We start from the raw sequence: 19,521 nt of genomic DNA, 5'->3' as shown, positions 1-19,521 counted from the left end.
GAACTAATTTTTGTTAATGTAGTACTTAAAAATGTGTGGAATGAACAGCTGGATACCACAGTTGTGGCATGCCATGTTAAGTCTCTGTCTGTTTTCCCCTACAGTGATCTCAGTATGAACAACATTACTAAGCTGCCCTCAAACCCTGTGCACAATCTCCGCTTCCTGGAAGAGCTGTAAGTATCATTGTATCCTTGATGGGCATAGTCAGCACTAGACACATTCCTGTGTTTGTCTCTCATACTTACTGTGGGAACCAGATAAAACAGCGCAGGAAAGCTGTCAGCCTGACACTTTTGGCACATGAGGAAACACTTAGCTGAAAAAAAACCAATTGCTCATGATTCTGGAAATGAACTTATAAAAGAGTTACCGTGAGGCTACAACTTCTCTAAGCAGAGACAGAGCCAAACAAATTAAAATTTTTAAACAAGGGCTGTTTAAAAGAGCTGGATTGCTTTTTGGAAATAGTTAAGCAGCAGGATATTAAAAGTTTGAATACTGGCTCATGTTTATTAAAATCGCAAGTAAAGCTATAATCAAAACCAAAACCTGCTGCCTCGTTCTGCCTGTGTCAAGGACAATTGTGCCCACGTTTCATAGTATCAAGGCTTCTTGTCCTAATCACTTTTAATTACTGTTTCCTTGCTCTTAAATTTAGCATCCCTGAAGGCTGACTGTAAAATGCAGAAACCTGCAAAAAGCTTAGTTACGCTATCTAGTACGTTCACTGAGGGGAAAATGTACACTGCGAAAACTAGCTAATCAAGCACAACATCAAAAGCGGAATGCTGGTTTGAAGTGATGGTGACTAACCAAAAGTGAAAAGTATTGTGCATTCATGAGACCTGGATTTGGCAGTGACCCTAGTTATAATGGCCCAGGCTTGAAAAGAAAATTTCAGTTCCCGAGGAGCGATGGAGGCTCTGTAACTGATGTACCATAGGTGTTGTGGGAAAAAGCTGGCACCTGCATTTGCATGAGTACCTCTAAAAGTTGATTAAAAGAATTGTCTAGGCATCCAGCCTTTTATGAAACATGGGGTTTAAGCTTTTAAAAGTGAAAGCCTCCTTTTTTTACCGCAAGTTTAGCTGCTAACACACCATAAAACCCACGTAAGATACACAAAGTCATGGTGCTGCCCTTCTTGCAAAGACAGAGTCTATTTTAAGCTATGAAATGTGTACAGTCCTCTGCAATTTAGGTGGGTATTTCACTGACAACTTTTGATGTCCTTGCTATGTTCATTTGAATTTTGCCACTTGGTCTTTCCAGCTGACATCTATGAAAAAAAATAATTAAAACTATTTTGGTAACACTAACTTTGAACAATACCCTATTTGCAAGCAGATTTTCCTTTCTTGTCTTATTTTTATTACTGGAAGCATTTATATTTAGAAAGAATTAGTTCTTTTAATTCTCTCTGTCTTCCTTTACTTACTTCCTTTCTTTGTTTATCATTATCTGTATTGCTGTTGGTGCAACTTTCAAATAACAGAGATATGGACATAAAAATGAGAGATGTCACACACCAAGCGTTAACAGTATCAAGTGCGTATGAAGTGAATATGCCACAAAGACCCTGCTTGTGGATTTTTACATCATGTTCATGTTTGCTTGTCCAATCTCCTGTCAACTCTAATAACCCTACTAAAAGCTTCCAACCCAATGATTTCTCTCCAGCCATTAAAGAAAAGAAGAAACACAAAAGTTTGGGCTTTTTATGGAAGGAAATTCTAATGCATTAAGCCAAGATACCTTCACTCTTTCATTTTACAGTCCAAAATTAGATGACCCAAATAGTGAGTTACGTTGCTGTTTGAGAAACTGTTCAGCAGTCTGCTTCATCTTCCTGATGAAGAGCTTTGAAAGTGTACTGACCTTATTTTTGCCTTGGGCCTACTTTTTCCACTGGAAATATTAAACCATTATCCTTTTAAGCTTCTGTTCCGAATTAAGTGATTCCAGTCCTTCATTGCTGGTAGTACCAGAAAAATATTTATTTATTATGTTGTGCTTTACATACACACAGTCAGCTCCTCCACTTGTTTCACATAAACCAATGATTTTCATTTCTCATTAGTTCTGACGCTGTTTTGTGAAACCCTTCCATTTTTTATTCACTTTTCAAATAAACATAGAAAACTGAAGCTTTTCAAGAGGTGAGGCAACTGATTACCTCTTCTTAGTGTAGATTCAAGCCCATTGTGCTGAGAGGCTCTTCAGTGTTCAGAGGCATGTATTACAATTCAGTCTAGTATTACACAGAAAAGTATAGACAATGGAAAGGGAATTGGCTATTCAGTTTTGAAGTAGGGGGTAACAGCCATTGTAGTTCCCATGCTCCCCTTATGCTCATTTCTGAGCAGTGATCGTACATTATTTTGCATATATTTGAAATATATGCAAATTATTTGCATAATTTGAAAATTATTTTGCCCATCCAGGCATTGCCACATGATTTTTATTCCCAGTTTACCTGGGAATTACGTATTTTGTTGATGTGGCTCAGTTAAAGGGGACTATTGCAAAATATAACTTGGCCCATAATGCAGACATTGTAAAAATAAGGTTTTATGAGATCTTTAGACCGAAGCAATGTTTCCATGAAATTAAAACGCATCTTAGAAATGTCTATCCAGTCTTTGAAATACAACAACAGCAGGAGCTTAAAATGCATTTTTTAGGTTTTTTTAGTGTTGAAAGAAGTATTACTAATCCCTTTAATAAAGGGCTGGTTTAAAAATCTGATAATAGCAAACAGTTGATCCTCTGAGTTTTAGCTTAGATACTATGTCCTAGATGTGTGGTTTGGCAATACTGGTAAGTCATTACCCCAGAAGAACTGAGAATTTATTAAGACAGTTAAACCAATTGTTTTGAGTCCAAAGCAAGGATGTATAAGCCAGGTCTGTTCAGCCAGTTCTGACCTTCTAGACTGAATCTGATCCACTCTTCCAGCCAAGGTTATACACCTCTGCAAGCAGCATTCTTGCAATCCTGATGATCACGCCTGGTATTTATCCTTAACCAAAGACTTTGATCACTGAAATACAACATAATGAAACTATGCTTTATTTTTGAGGTGCATGTTCCTCTAAAAATTTTGGAAAACGTTGTGGTACTTTGAAAACTGAACCGTTCTAGCTCCTAAAAAGTTTAGTTTTGAGCAGGATCTTACATTTGTGAAAATGATGGGCCTTTGAGGCATAATTTGCTCTTAAATTTTCTGCATATGGTAGAAATCCCACCAAGAAAGAAATATGCTTCGGCTGCTTGGTTATCAGCAAGTTGCTCTGCATGAACTTGTACAAGACCATTAAGTCAAATTCTTCATTATAAATTCAAAATAACTGCAGATATTTATCAGTATGACTGAGTCCAAGACTCAGTCTCATGTGGAGTATTTCTATACATATGTCATTCTACAATATGTGTAGAATGCCCATATTAATAGAGCAGTAGTTAGAGTAGTGCATTAACAAAAAATTTAAAAAGTGTAAAGAATTACCTAGGGTGTGACTTTTAAGAGCTTAAGAGGCAACTACCTCTGAGTGTAGACATATCATTTTGTGATTACTAACACTTCAAAGCAGTGCCTGAAACTGTTTTATTTTATGAATTAATGTCTCTATGAAGAGTGAGGAAGAAAGCCAATAATAATTTAAAACTATTTGAATCAGACCTAAGTACAAATATCTCCAACTAGATATATCTACACACACACATACATATACATAAATATATGCACACACACCTACACATGCACACATATAAGGCTTTTATTTTCATTTTAAGCACAGGAACGTTCCACAGATAAGCAAAACTCCAAGTGATTTTTAGTACTTGCTATTTTTCAGCAACTTAAAATAGGTGTTTTAGTAAAACAGCAGCAAAGGACTGTTTTATTACAATTATTTTACCTACAGAGTAAGACAGTTCAAAATAACTTGCATTTCGCAAAACCAAGCATTAATTAATTAGTTGCAACCTACATACAGGTGCAAGAAAGCTTACTGACACCTGTATTATTTCTTAAAATGACCTTAAAGGGAATTAAATAGATGTACAAAATTTTTCAGATTGATCATGGTATTATTACAGCAGTTACTCAGGCAGAAGTGCCTTTAAAAGTGCATTTTACTGCAATACTGAAGTGCAGAATTACAGATACAATACAAAACAGGCGTATTATGTGAATCTCACCATGATTTGTGTGGAAATCCCTTTACACTGCAGAAGTGGTCAAGAGGCCACTGTATACATGAATATGAAGTCCTAAATAACCAGGCACAATCCATTACCATCTGTTCTTATTTATTGTTTTCCCTTTACTTCTCTCTCTGTTTGCTCTTTGTTCCTACAAAGAGATTTTCAAAGCTGTTAATGGGAATTAGGTGTTCTTTTCCCCACTGACTTGGAGCAGTGGGACTGAGCTCTCTGGTCATTTACATCTTTGAAACATGAGAGCATTAGCTCCTAGGGTATTACATAGTCTTTATTTTTCTGCTGGTGCAGACACATTGTGGCTAGCACTAAAAACGGATTCTATACTTTACGTAAGCTAGCAGAAAATATATAAGTGCTGCAGCCATAGTCCAAAACTTTTTGGAGAAGGTGGGGGAATCTTGTAATTTACTTCAACAGTCTTTGGACGGGATGTTTAAATACTAGAATCTTGCCCAAAGATTAACCTGCATAGATTTAAAAACCTCCAAGGCAAACAAAAAAGTAAAAATACCTGCAACTGATATGCACAACGAAAGTAAAAATAGAGTATCATCTAGTGGTCTCAAACTGTCCTCACATGCTTTCTCCTGATGTCACTTAAATACCAGTTTCACAGTTCTTGCACAGTGGATTTTAGTGGAGCTGTTCCTGGTGGAAATGGGCTTATGCCACCTCCATCAGCTGATTTTTCAAGAACTTTCACTGCTAAATGATTTATGATCCCATAGGTAGTTTCAGAACTGCACGTAGTCTAACACGTAAGTTATGAATTTGGTTTCTTCACATAAATTGTGAATTTGGTTTCTTCACTTCATACGTGCATACACGTAGAGGCGATCTATTCTATGCCACTGTGTTCGGTATGTGGTGTTTGTCAGTGAGAGGAACCTGCCACCAGCCAGGCAAGTGGCCCAGGGCACATTGTAAATTCTCTTGCTGTAAGACAGACTTTGTTGATAAATCAGGGCTGTGACTCCCCAACTTTGCTTTAATACAGCCAGGGAGGCACTCAAAGTCCCAACAGCGGGAATTGCACCCCTCATCTTGAAATTAACCATATGTCGGTAAAAACTGAGAAGATGTTTATCTAATTAATCAGTTGGAAGCAATTATGGTAGTTTTCTCCCCTAGTTTTTTCATACAGTTTAATTTACTAGAAAAGAACAAACCCAAATGCAGAAGATTCCTACTGTATGATATAACAACTTCTAACCTTTACATTCACAAAACAAGGGCCCTGATGCTCTGGAGCTGTCTCTGCATTTGTTGCTCTTGCTTTTGATGCCACCAAAGTGAGTAACAACAAAGAGCTCTGCCATGTGGATGTGTCAGCCTGGCACCCTCCAAACTGCCCTTTTTGCTGTCTTACCAAGAATGACAAGATGAGGAACCAAAAAAAAAAAAAAAAAGAGAAACATCAGAGCAAATGCTTTACTAAATTAGAGCTGCTTGCATTGCATGTTGAATAGCTTGTGCTGACAGACAATTATTCTGGAAATGTTAATACAAATTGTACAGAGCAACCTTGACACTGGAGCTGCTGTGCATCTGTGGTGTAAAGGGGCAGAAGGGGAGAAGATGGTGGACAGAAGAAGAGAAGGGAGAAGAGAAAATAGTAAAGATATGCATGCATGTGGAAACACTAAATGTTCTAGGTTGATGTCCAAGAAACCTTGTCAGTGCTGCTGCGTGGCTTGTACTGAGTGTGTTGAAGTTTATTTTTGGCTTGTAGCTTGTAAATGCTTTCTGGAACTTGTAAGTTATTATCCAGCAAATTCGTTAGGAACTACTTTAGAACATCAAAAAAAGTCATAGGAAGAGCTTTTTGTATTTTGCGATCAATACAGATAGTGCAATTATACTTAATTAAACTACAGTGAAATGGTGCTTTATTAAATGTGCTATATATCTGTAGATCCTGAGGCAGGATTTTAATTTAAGTCTTACACACTCTGTGTGTACTGCAGTAGTAAGTAGCAGAAATAATTTCTTTTTTTTGTCAGTGGAAGTTCAGCCTGTTTGTAGACTGCTTGATTCCAGCTCAGTGAACACTTCTGATACCTACGCAGTTCAATTTTCCGCTTGCTTATGATTATGGGTAATGAATTCAGCCAATATCACATTTATATCTACTAGATTCACAAGCACAGTAAAACCAACTTCTTCTCTTTAAGTTGTTTTTTTTTGAATTTCCAAACAGGAGTAGCAGTGACTTCTCCAGTAATTCTTTGGTATTGCTTCATTGTACCACTCAGAGAATGGTGGTAATCTCAAAACTTGTATCTACATGATGTCTGTCCTTTGCCTGTCACACTGGAATGACAAAACAGTTAACACATTTTTCATTATTGATACTTTGATCATGGTGTGTGCTACTGCAGTACACTTCAGCTAATTCCTGTTATTAATGATGATGATTATTACTAGTTCTTACTCTTTCTCATGATACTGGCGCTACTGGGGTAAAATCAAAACAAAACCCAGCATCAGAAGTGTAAATGACACTTGGAAGACCCAGCCTATGAAATGTAAAGTATATGATCCAGCATTTGTTGCTCCATCTTGCTGTAATGTTTAGTCAACACAAGAGGAATTTTAACAAATTTAAGATTCATTTGGGAGTAGTGATTTGGTGACAGCATTCTTCAAACACGGAAGTGATGTCTCTTATTAGTTGTATCCTTGGGATTTGCTGCTGGGAATCAGCATGAGATTTCCTGGCTGATGTGGGAGCACCTCCGGTCAGTTCACCTGGCTGCAATCAGAAGGCAGATACTTGCCTGGCTCTTCAGCAGAAGGGTCTTATTGGATCCCCATAGAAGGGCACTGCCTTCGGCAGCACTGCGAAAAAAACGGCTTGTCTCAGCGGTGGCCATGGACAGCTTCACCACTGGAGAGATCAGTTGTCTGTAGCAGTTATTGGATCACACTTATGCCAGGTGCAGAAAGAGTCTCTGCCTCTTATAAGTGGAGAAAGAAATAGTACGTTTTAGACCACATCCTTAACTGACAAAAATCTATGATCTGTTTTATCAAAGCCAGCTCAAGATCAAATGCACACTGATTTCATTCCAACTGATTGAGCTCAGTTGGAGTTATTCCAGTTTACACCCTATGAGAATTTGGCACATGCATTTTAAAAGGCAATTAGGCCCTCAAGCAAGAACAGACTGTGTTATATTTGAATTTCCAACTAAAGTGTAAGTAGCAATAAATATAATGTACAGTACAATTACGACTTGCACACTCCCCTCCCCTTTTTTAAAGAAAGAATATCTTTACATTTTCTTCTTTGATCTCTCTGAGCATCAGCTTTTTTAATATATCATTTGACCCACATTTCTTTTTATATTACTGTAATGATTACAGTTTTAATTAATGTGACAGATTGAAATATAAAAAGATAATTAAAATACAGAGTAACATTTAAATTCCTAGTCTAACAAAGTAATTCCTCAAAAACATTTTGAAAGATATATGTTAATATCATCCATTAATTAACTAATAATTAATACAGTAATTAATCATCCATTAATTCACACATTTCTATTGCATTAGCCCAAGAATATTCATTAATAAGTATCAAATTAACCTCTTATCTCAAAATTTCAGTTGACTTCGGATAAGTGCTTGATAAGTATATATATTGTCAAAGCCTTTTTGATGTAAGAAGCAGGAACATTTCCTGTCAGCTATTAATAGATGTATATGTAAACTGAAGAAAATTATTGTCATAGAAATATATAGATTATATATTGGCTATATTTTTATATAGTTGGACTAAATATATATGTAGTTGTGTGCTTGTCTATCTTTGATAAAGTTTGACAGGAAACAAAATTTAAGCAAAAGATTAAAGGTTATTAATTCTTCCTTGAACAGAGGCAATTTTTTCTAACCAGAACAAGTTGTTTTAGAAAAAGATTTGGAAATCTGTGTTTTCCTATTATACTTCCACATTGTTCCTCCACCAACAGCCTATTTTAGAAATGGAGAGAATAGTTTTGAGTTTGGTACTAGTGCTCTTGGTACAAATCCACAGAGAAGGGGTAAATTACTGGCAAATACAGTACTGAGGGAGGATGCAAATGAGAGTCGTATTTCTCCTTGTGTCAGCACAAATTTTTCCACAGACATCAATGAGACTAAGATTTCACCATGGATCTTTATCAGTTATTCAGAACAATTATGGCAGTTGAAGAGGCAGATCAGGCTTTTAAGAAAGAAGTTTCAAATTACAAAAGACAATTTCTTATCTGTACCGAAGGTATAAGAGACACAATCCACGATTACAGGAATTTGAATGGAATTTTCTACATGGCATACTAGTGTTGTAGCACCAGATTCAGGAAGCTTAGTACCACGTAGCAGCAGCACTGCTGTTGGGTTTTTTTCACTGTCTCAGGCCTTCTCTACTTTCCATTTCTATTCACAAAAGCAAAGATGTTTTTCACCAGTCTCTAGGCTCTTCTATATAATTCCTTTTAAATTTTCTGTCTGGAGAGTTTGTTAATTGCAGTATATAATGTAGCGAATGAGGAATTAAACATCTGTTTTCCAAAAAAACAGGCAAATATAAAACTGGCCGAATTGTGACATTATTGATGTTAACCTACCCATCTTTAAGCATACATATGTATATATATATAACCAAATTCATCATAGCATTCTCTTATCGTGTGCAGTCCTTGCTGTCATTCCTTAAATAAAATCAGCAAACCAGTTAGTGAACAGAAGTAAAATGCAGAGTCAAAGGGACATCAAGGCAAGATAGCACTTCATGGAATTATTTTTGTAGAAATCCCTCAGTATCTGCACAGTTGAAGGATGATTTCAGATTGCACTCACAATTACATTCTGTATAGGATAGTGCAGTACATGTGGATTGATTAAATATAATGCAACACAAGTGATGCAATGATACATAACCTAATCTGTATTAAAGGGCATGCACTGGCACTAGTCTAGAAACACTGAGTCAGTCTGGTGTTGCTTTTACAGTTTACTGGCATAATAATAAGTCCAATATATTTATCATAAATTGGAATGTAATGAAGTTCTACTTAACTGTATCTGCTCTGAAACAGAATTACAATAGATTTCACTGGTTTTTCACTTCTTAATAGTGGAGCTTGACTCCTTTTACACTGGTTATTCCTGTCATATGTTGAGCCACACCAAGATCCAGAGGGCCACCTATACTCCTACGTTTCAGCACCTTACAAGATTTGATCAGTAACTTGTTCCAGAAAATTCTATTGTGCTAATTCTGTTAGAACACATCATGAATATTAATTAGTGTAAACATATGTTTTTTCCCAAGGAGACTATTATCTTCCTTTCATGTCCTTCCTACAGGTTTGACACTAGATTTTGAAATACACTTTACAGATGCTTGTTCAGCATTTGCTGGACTAGATCTTACTCAAGTAAAGAAAAAAAGCAGCCACTACCCATATCATACCGTCACTGTCTGCTGAAGACATTGAGGGGTAGCTGGGGGTTAGATTTGCCATAGCTTCTTTCCACAGTTAGAGGAGAGGTGCTTTCTTTATTCAATACCACAGTTTTTTAGCTGTAGAGAGGAGTCTTTTTGGTGTTTCAAGTTCACCTTCAATCCCAGCAGGTAATGAAGAGCCATTTGGTACCTGGCAAAGCTTGTCCTGATGCAGAAAACATTCATTCACAAAGCAGTTTTGAGTTGGCAAAGAAAATGGTTGACTGTGCTCAGTCACAACTTCATGTTCATTTGCTTCTTTCTGAAGAACTAAGTTTTTCTTTTCAGACACAAGCAACAATGGAAAGAAAACAAACAAACAAACAAACAAAAAGTTTCTGATCATTTTGAGAGCTTTCTGTGGTTGTCTCGTTAGTTGTGTTGTCTTTGGGAATGTTCTTCTGACTTGGTGACCACCATTTCTCAGACCTATGACACTGCCGGAGAGCTCAGAAGACACCAAAGGGGTAAACAGATGGGGAACACTCAAAGGAGAGCCCAGACACACCTTTTCTTAAATCCGACCACAGGCCATGAACGTGACCTGCAGCACTGCAGGTATTCCAACAGCGAGCAAAGTTTGCCAGCTAGGCTGAACTGCGTTGAAAAATATTTTATAAATTGCTAACAAACATTTGAAAGGATGGAGGCAAGATGCTTTTCTCTCAGCTCATTTATTTTACATCTTTTAGAATGAAACATGAAGTAGTATAAAAACTTAGCCTATGCCAAAGCCTGGTATCTTGAATCCAACAGTGGCAAGTAGCAGGTGCTGAAGAAGGCATGTGGTAACACTTTCCCGTAAACTTTTCCAGCCTCCATTAATTTGCAAGATCATATGAAGCAGCATAAATAAAATCTAGTTCTAAAAGAATATAGCTCCAAAAATCAAAAACTCCAAAATCACTAATGCTGTGTACTTTTGATTACTTTTTCATTAAAAAGATATGATACATTTGAGCCTGAATGTACTTAATGAGAGATTTCTAAAATAATGCCAGAAATGCTGAAAATAAAAGAAACAACTTTTAAAAACTGGAATTCGAAGTTGTTCAAGCAATAGAAGCCAGTCATTTGGTTATGCAAGCGCTATCAAAAAGCTAGTTCATTCCTGCTCTCAGAAATCATTAACTAAATGCTGAACTATAGAGACAGATAGTATGTCCGTCCTCATCTGTTCAGGGAAAGCGATATTTACCCATCCATCCAGACTAAAAACACTACCCTAAGTCCATCCAAAGTTCAGTAAAATACTGGACAGCTTCCCTCAAATAATTTAGGGTAATGGAAAACAAAATCCCTGAAGTGGAGAAGCATAAACCCTGATAGATACTTGATAGGTACTGTAGTGTCAACAAGGGGATTAATTTTCACCTATGCCAAGACTGAGAATAGAAACACAGTAATAGCAGGAAAAACCCACAAGGAAGGCATTAAAATGATCAGGAACAAATAAGCCAAACTTAATGAGCTTTGTAGCATGCCTTAAAGAACTGGTGGGCTAACTTTCATCCAAGAATATTGAAATAATTAGACAATGTTCCAAATGAATCATTTTTGCTGATTTTTACCAAATACCAGAATCCTGGGGAATTCCAAAGGGCTGGGAAGATGCTACTGTTGTGCCAGTGTTCAGAAGTGGTCTCATGGAGCGTCTTGGGATTAGATAGGTGGTTTGCCTGAAGTTGGTTCCCCAGAAAATCGTGAAAAGGGCATCATGAGAAAGAATTTAATATGGTGATGGCGGTCAGGCAACATCGTTACATAGAAAATAATTGTGACCAGAAGTCTATCTTTTCTGGCATTGTCAGTTTGCTTGGTGAGAGAACTATATGGACATGCATGTATTTTGGCATTTGTGATACGTTTATGTAGCCCTCTACTGAAATATGTAGGGCTATACATGATGAGCGTTGTCTTCTGCTGCGTAAGCAGAGGGGTATCATATGATATAGTATTAATCACTGTCTGCAAAATTATTGATAACTCTTTCCAAACTGAAAAATATTCAAAGCAGAACTTCATGAATGACGTGACTTGTGAAAAAGGCACAGGAGTAAATGCAGAAGCTGTGTCTACCAAAAAGATTAACACATCGTTTCATCTGTCTAGAGTTTTTGTACAAGATATTTAATAATTGAGAAGTTGTGATCTAAAAGGAAAAGAAGCAGAATATGAAGCAAGGGTTGGAACCTGAAGCAAAAACAAAAGAAAAGAGGAAAAAATTACATCTCAGCTTAACAGTGCGGGTAATTATCACTCAGAACAGCTCAGGAACATGGCTCAGCATCCTTTGCTTACAACTGTCTGTCAGCTTTGGATATTCCTCTAAAAGGTGTTGGAGCTGGGGCCATGCAGAGGTGGTATATTGTGTGTGGCCAGATGATCCAAATGGACCTTACAGTCAGAATGACAACAGTTTACTGTGAAAACATCTTCTCCTGAAGACAGTTTGACAGAAAACCTAGCCAGAAAAGGGAACGGGAAAAAGTTACATGGAGAAGTTTTAGCCATCAGAGACTAGCTCTAATACAGCCCAGTGCAGTACAGTCACACTAAACCCATCCTGAGTGTCGGTGAGATGTGTAGCATGTATAGGTGTGTCTCTGTATTTGGGTATTTCTGTCTAAATATATTAGATAATACATTACAGGTACCATAAAAATGTCTTTAAAATTATGACACCCCACTTTCAGAAAATGCCAAACATTAAGGTTACCACAGAAAGCCATAATGATGCTCTGAAGCTGAGAAAAGCGAGTATTACACACTGAAACAAAACTTTAAAGCTGCATAGTGTCCCAATTAAATTGCCGCAGTCCTGTATTTGGAACAGGGAGGAGCATGCATGGCAATTGCCAGAGTCCTTCTCCAGGAGCTCTTAAACAGGCCTGATTTTCTCAGCCCATTTTATGAAGAGGATTCCAGTTCAAACAGGCGGTGTGAACATGTAGTGGGTTTGGCAGTTTGTACTGCAACAATTATAAAAATTGCTGCAAGACAGCCACTTTTAGGAAGGGATGGTGGCCTGACAGAGCACCAGCTTGAGTCTTTAGACATTTGGGTTTAGTCCTCTGCTCTTTATCAAGCTTAACATACGATACTCAAAGCAGTAACTTAGAGCTGTAAGTGAAAACCTCAGTACCTGTACCTACTTTTTTCCCAGTAAAGTTTTGCAGACTCCTCACATTCTGGTTCATGCCAGGCTCCTGTCCGACTCGTGTCCAGTTGTGTTATTAAAAGAACAGAGCAAAAGGGTGCTGTGGAGGAGAAGCAGTCTTTAGGCCTTCCAGAAAATAATATCATAAACTGAGATGAGCAGAAAGGCTGAGAGAGCTGGGACTCTTTAGCCTGGAGAAGAGAAGGCTGAGGGGAGACCTTATCAATGCTTATAAGTATCTGAAGGGTGGGTTGAAGGAGGAGGGAGCCAGACTCTTTTCAGTGGTTCCCAGTGAGAGGACGAGGGGCAACAGGCACAAGCTGGAACATAGGAGGTTCCACTCAAATATGAGAAGAAGCTTCTTTACGGTGAGGGTGACAGAGCCCTGGAACAGGCTGCCCAGGGAGGTTGTGGAGTCCCCTTCTTTGGCGATTTTCAAGACCCGCCTGGATGCAATCCTGAGTAACATGCTCTGACGTGGCTCTGGGCAATCCTGCTTCAGCAGGGGAGTTGGACTAGATGATCTTTATGGTTCCTTCCAACTCTAAAAAATTCAGTGAAATTCAGTGAAATCAGTGAAATTAGTTAGGTCCTGAGCACCTACTAGTCAGTGATCCACAAATGGCATTTACTTTCAGGGACCCAAGTCCGGTGTGCCCAACCTAGCACACACCTACTTGATCCAGCAACAGCCCGAAAGTCATTGCCATTTTTGTTCATAAAGAAGCTGGAGCCGGAGAAGCCCCTTACCCATCTGGAAAAAAATAAATAAGCTCAGCCTTTGAGTGCCTCACCTTGGAGCAAGAGCAAGACAGGTTTGGTTCACACATCTGCCTGCAGGAATTTAGGTGCATGTGCCCAATTCTCAGATGTCTGAACATCAGACTCCGGTATACTCCCAATGCGAGACAAGCTCAGCAGCTCTGTCTGAAGCCGAGTGGCTCTGCAGAGCACAATTAAATTCATTTAACAGAGAGAGGAAGAGCCACTTGCTAGAGTTACAGGTCACATTGCTCAGCAGGGGTGTGTGCCCAGGGAAGAGCCTTTTCCAAACATTGAAGATGCCTGAAAAGTCTTTGGATCTGGGATCTAGAATAATGTTTTCTTTCTTTATGGCCCAATTTTTATTTTTATTTAGGGATAACAGGGATTAACAGGGATACCAGGAGGCTATATGCAAGATATTTTGGAGTTGCACTGATGGGGAACATAGAAACACCATTATTTCATTTTATATGAAGGAGATTCTAAAGAGAAGGTGTGCTCAGGACCCTGTAGGTAGTGTGGGGCAACTAAATTCCAAAGGAAGACAATATTTAAGGGCCAGTCAGTGCTGGATCTTTGGGACCGCAGTCATAAGCACCTGGCCTTTTCCATGAACAGTATTGGCAACTCTGGTGCCTGTTTCAGTGTTGTAGGTTCCTCTCTGGCAGGTTGGTACCTAAGGCATTTTCTGGGTCTAGTCCTGTGTTAATTCCTAAGGGGCCAGAGGCCAAATCAGATGTCAACTCTGTCATCAAATCAGCTGGTCTGTGGTAACTGTCTGCAATTTTGGTGTGCAATATCTTCGCTGATGGGAAATATCAGTTCCACTTGGTTTAACTTGGTCTGCAAATAGAAGAGGGTTGCATCATATCAATCTGCATTTGTTGCCAGCAAAGAGCAGACACTATGGCTCTCCTGACACAGAGTAACTTGACTGGGAGTCTGACCCCTACCAGTCAGTTTTCCAGCTAGGATACATGTATCGTAGCACATTCATGCTGAACAGGGATACCAGGAGGCTATATGCAAGATATTTTGGAGTTGCACTGATGGGGAACATAGAAACACCATTATTTCACATCAAATACATGATCTCTTTCCTAGGCACAAACCTTACAGAATGCATTCTTTTTTTGGGAGAGTAACATGCTTTGCAGAGGTATTTTCTGTACTTACCTAGGTCTGTAAAATACTGTCAAGCATTCTGACAAGGGAGATGCAATAGAAGTAGGGAAAAAAGCCTTAAAAATTTTAGCAAATAAACTTTATGCTAACCTATTACTCATCTGCTCACAAGGAAAACTATGATTCCACCAGTACAGTAGTTTTCTGTATAGTTATTTTTAAATGAACTGTGGTCATTACTATGTGGATATATTTTGATATTAGTGCAAATGAGTTAAATATACATAGACATCATACATGCACAATTCCAAAGGTGCATGGCTGTAAATCCAATGATTTAATTGTTGTCAGCATATCTGTATTTTAGTTGCTGAGATTGCTCTAATCCTTAAAAAGAGCAATATGAAGAATTAGATGTGCATTCTAAACCATAAGCTCGGTTTGCAATGAAACTGCATTCTCTGCAATCCAGCTGTCAGTAAATCAACTGTACAGTTAAAGGCGTCTCTTTTTTTTTTTCTTTTAAAAGTGTATTAATGACAAAACAAGGCTCTTAAACTACTGCCTCTGGCATCAGCCGCGCACACATAGCTGTATTGCACTTTTTAACAACCAAATTAATTCCACATGAAGAGAAAAAGTATTCACTCTCTTTCTTTCTCTTTTTCAAACTTTGCAGACGTCTTGCAGGAAATGGCTTGACATACATTCCTAAGGGAGCATTTGCTGGCCTTTTCAATCTTAAAGTGCTGTAAGTAAACTGTGTGTTGTTTGATATATTTCTGATTTCCTAAATGCTCCAGGGAACTAATTAACCAGTGAAGTTTTGATCAAGTAAATTACATATTTTGATCAGTTCATTTTGAACAACTCAGCTGAAGATACATATGAACATCATTAAATCTTTGTTTTTTCATATAGAAAATATCCTAAACACAAAAGTTAGAAAACATTAATGGCATTCTAAAAACAACTTGCTCATCAAGTAGATGTCTCTGTACAATATCAAAGGTAAAAATTGGTTCAGTTAATAGTTTCTTTAATTGTGTCAAAAATTCTGATTTCAGATCTAAAACTCTTAGTGGACTTTTCATGATCACACAAAACTGGGGGTAAATTGCCTTTTCCTTTTCTTGAGACCTGGGGCGGAAAACCATTATTGTAGAACAGCACGTAATTTAAAATGCAGTTTGTATTTAATATCTTGTTCTTTGCAATGTAATTACTATAAGATAAATTATAAAAAATATGACAAGCCCTGTTTTATTTGGAGTAATAAGACAGTACATATAGTTACTAAAATTACTATCAGACTACATCTCATAATATTTATACTAGAGGGGATCTTTGCCCATGTAAAGTTCACAGAAACTGTATTATTAGCAAGAACACCAACCTCCTAGGCAGCATCAAACCAAGCCAGATGCTACTGTAAGAGCATACAAAGCTCTACTGAAAAAATACCTAAGTGGGAAAGAAGTATGAAGAGTTTCCCACTCCATCTACTGTAGTTGGCCAGCTGTAGCTCTTGTTGGCCTAAGGAGATTTAAGCCTGCCAAAAATTATTTCATTTACAATGTCCCATCGAGTATGCCTCATTTTGAAGGCAGCATGTACTACTTCAGTTTTACCCATGTAGAATCCTTTTATATACATAGGAGTTGGTCCAAACAAGGATATTAGGCCATATTCAAAGGGAAGAAAAGATTCTCTTGGAATGAAAAATGATATTTCAATCTTAGCAAGCTAAATGATGTGATATTTCAGAAAAGAGATTTGTCAGGTTATTGCTAGCAACCTTCCATTTGAAAAAATTTATTGCATTGAGAAAAATTCAGCAGTTTACAGAGATACAATTTTATTCAAACCAAGTCATAAACTCCTCATACAGTTAAAAGTTCTGTTTTCCGTAGTAACATTTTCTTGAGTAAGGATTTCAAGAGTCAATCCTTCACAGCTTTATGAGAATAAGAAACTGAAGCACTTCAGAAGGAAAAAAAAATCAGTACATGAGGATGACCATTTCAGAATCACTGGGACACAATTAGGAGCTCAAGCCCTTTTGAAAGTAAATGGTATTTATTCTTTTAACTTCCTCAGCTGCTTTGAAAATCCCGCTTAAAGATGATGTGTAGCTGTTAACAAAGCTAATACGCATCAGGTATTTGCTTTGAAGAGAACTGGCATTTGACAGGGGCAGGGAATGGAGTGTTTGTGTAGCTTTGCTTTGTTTGTAATCTTGAAGTAGAACCAGTACAAAGGAGGTAAGCTTGGAAGAAAATTTAAAATAGAAAGAAATTATCTTTACTGTGTTGATTCTGGTTTTTGTGCTACTCAAAATGTAGGATGCTGCAGAATAACCAACTACGCCAAGTTCCTACTGAAGCACTCCAGAACTTGCGCAGTCTGCAGTCTCTGTGAGTATACTTGATAAATCAACTTGTAACCTTGCATGAACAATAATGTATGATTACCTATTAATTACCTGTTAATATCACTTAATAATGTGCTGAATCAACTTTTTCTTTTAACTCTCTTTGAGCTGCTTCTCAAGATAATTGTACTCTCAATTAAACATCAGAAGTGACTGATTTCATTCCAGTAATTTCATGACACCAGAAGCTTCTTTGCAGTGTTATAAACTGGTTCACCATCTGAGAAGACACTCCTTGCTCTGCAATGCTTTCTGTCTGTCAAGAATAACGTGGTCGCTTGAGCACTGGTCTTTCCCATGGTTTCTTAAGATTCTTTACAGGGGAAAAGAAAGAATCCTAAATGACTCCCTTGGTTTTTTTCATTGGTGTAATTTTTCTTTTTAAGCAGCATAGAAAACACTATTAACTCATGCAACAAAGTGTACTAGAGGATGCTTAATTATATTCTGTGCTTCAGGCAGGTCTCTGTATTTATAGTTCTTGACTGTGCCGTGCTGACTCAGTCCATGAGTTTCAGTTTTAACAGAACTCCTGCCAGAACTTCTAGACCAGGAGTGAGGATTGGCTGCTTCATGGTATGAATGAAATTATTTTGATGTGCTTTTGTCCCATAACAGAAGGATGGTCATGCTAAAAACTGACCTAGCCCAGTGTCCAGTTTTCAACAGCAGATGCCAAAAGAAAACTAGAAGGAGGTCTGGCAAAGAATTTAATAATATTCCTTTGGTAAACTGTCCTGGCGGTTTGCACTCAGGGGCTCACTGAGCCTATTGTGGCTCTTTGAATTTAATAGCTCTTAAAGAATTTTCTTCTAAGAGTTTGTACGATTGCATTTTGATCCAATGTAACACTCGTGATTTTTTTGTGGCAGAATATCTGCTGATCAGTTAGCCCTGTGTGAGCATGGTGAAGTACCTCCTAATTCACTTGGAACTTCCCACCACATTTGATGTTCCCTATGTGCAGTATCAGGAGAAAGTGGAAACAGCAGTTTCAATACACTAGATCTCATAGACCTCGTATGTCCGTTAGTCGTGTTTTTCAGACATAGGCTGTTAGGATTGTTTCTCGTGTGGGAGCTATTCCCTTCCTCTGGTCATCCTTGTCACTCGTACTGAACATTTTTTTCAGTTTCATATATTTGATTTGAGACGAGTCAAGGAAGGATCAGACCTGCATAGCATGTTTAAAGTGTTTGCACACCACAGATTTACAGAGGAGAATTATGGATGCTTTTTTGTTCACTTTCCTACTAACTCCCCAAACTTCGTTTTGCTTAATTTTTTTAGCCTTTACTGAACACTGAGCTGTTATTTTCATATTTACTACAACTGTGGGACCTCTTTCTAGCATGTTAGTAGCTCCTCAAGAGTTTGTCATGTAAAGTTTGAATTGTCTTTTCCCTAAGTGCCTCGCTTGACACCTATTTATACTGAAATTCATCTGCCATGTTCTTGTTCAGTCGATTGAGTATCATGAATTCCTTCTGCTGCACTTGCAGTTCACATTTTGCAACCACAAGGCCACTCCTGCTGTCTCAATACAGGACACAGAAAATAGAGTTTGTTTTTAAAATATCCACATAATTCCATTGTCACCTGATACAAAAAAAATGACTACACTAGATTTCTAAAGTACCTACTGATTTTGAATGTGCAGCATAAAATATCTAGATGATTGAAGATAAGCAGGCAGGTTCTTTGGACAGAGTAAAATGTCATCTGACTCTTCTCTCTGCTTTGGTTGACCACCTTATATTTTCACAAAATTGCTTTGAAATAAAATTATTTTCCTAAAAAGTTCTGAGAGCCAAATGTGGAAGTCAATCTGGAAGTTCAAATAATCATCATAAAAAGTGTTAGTACCGTGTGCGGTGATCACCAGCGTCACTGGTAGAAGTCTAACAAAGATGAGGATACAGCAAGCATCTATACCAAGCTGTCCAGTCTGGTTAGAATTAAGATGGATTGGTTGAGAAGTGTACTGTGTTGAACGTGCTCTCTTCCTTTTTTGTGTGTAAAGAAGTTCCACCAGAATGTTAACATCTTTTGCATGCATTCAATTCAGCCAAAATCTGAAGAACAGAATTAATGAAATTAATTGATTTCCAGCAGAACTATGTCATCTATGTATAGCTTACCACTACAGACACACATTATACTATGTTAGCTCCCAGGTTCTTAAGTCTTTCTTAAACATTTACCTCCTTAATATACAATGCATCTGTTAATGTTTCTAAAGGTGAAACAGCCCTAAGAATTAATTATCTTATAATTGTTATTTGGTCAGTGCCTTTTTTCTTTATTGAC

The 19,521-nt window shown here is 37.7% G+C and overlaps 1 protein-coding gene across 1 annotated transcript in view; it reads left to right on the top strand.

Moving 5' to 3' along the window:
* LGR5 (leucine rich repeat containing G protein-coupled receptor 5) overlaps positions 1–19,521 on the top strand; it is a 92,704-nt gene that overhangs the window by 37,483 nt on the left and 35,700 nt on the right. Inside the window, exons 2-4 of the mRNA XM_074164418.1 lie at positions 105–176; positions 15,457–15,528; positions 17,123–17,194. Of these exons, the coding sequence (XP_074020519.1) occupies positions 105–176; positions 15,457–15,528; positions 17,123–17,194 (216 nt within the window). The remainder of the gene's footprint in view (positions 1–104; positions 177–15,456; positions 15,529–17,122; positions 17,195–19,521) is intronic.

This window comes from Numenius arquata, chromosome 2 (assembly GCF_964106895.1).
Source record: "Numenius arquata chromosome 2, bNumArq3.hap1.1, whole genome shotgun sequence".
Taxonomy (NCBI): Eukaryota; Metazoa; Chordata; class Aves; order Charadriiformes; family Scolopacidae; genus Numenius; species Numenius arquata.
The sequence above is the reverse complement of the archived record's forward strand: the minus strand, read 5'-3'. Positions and strand labels throughout refer to the sequence as shown.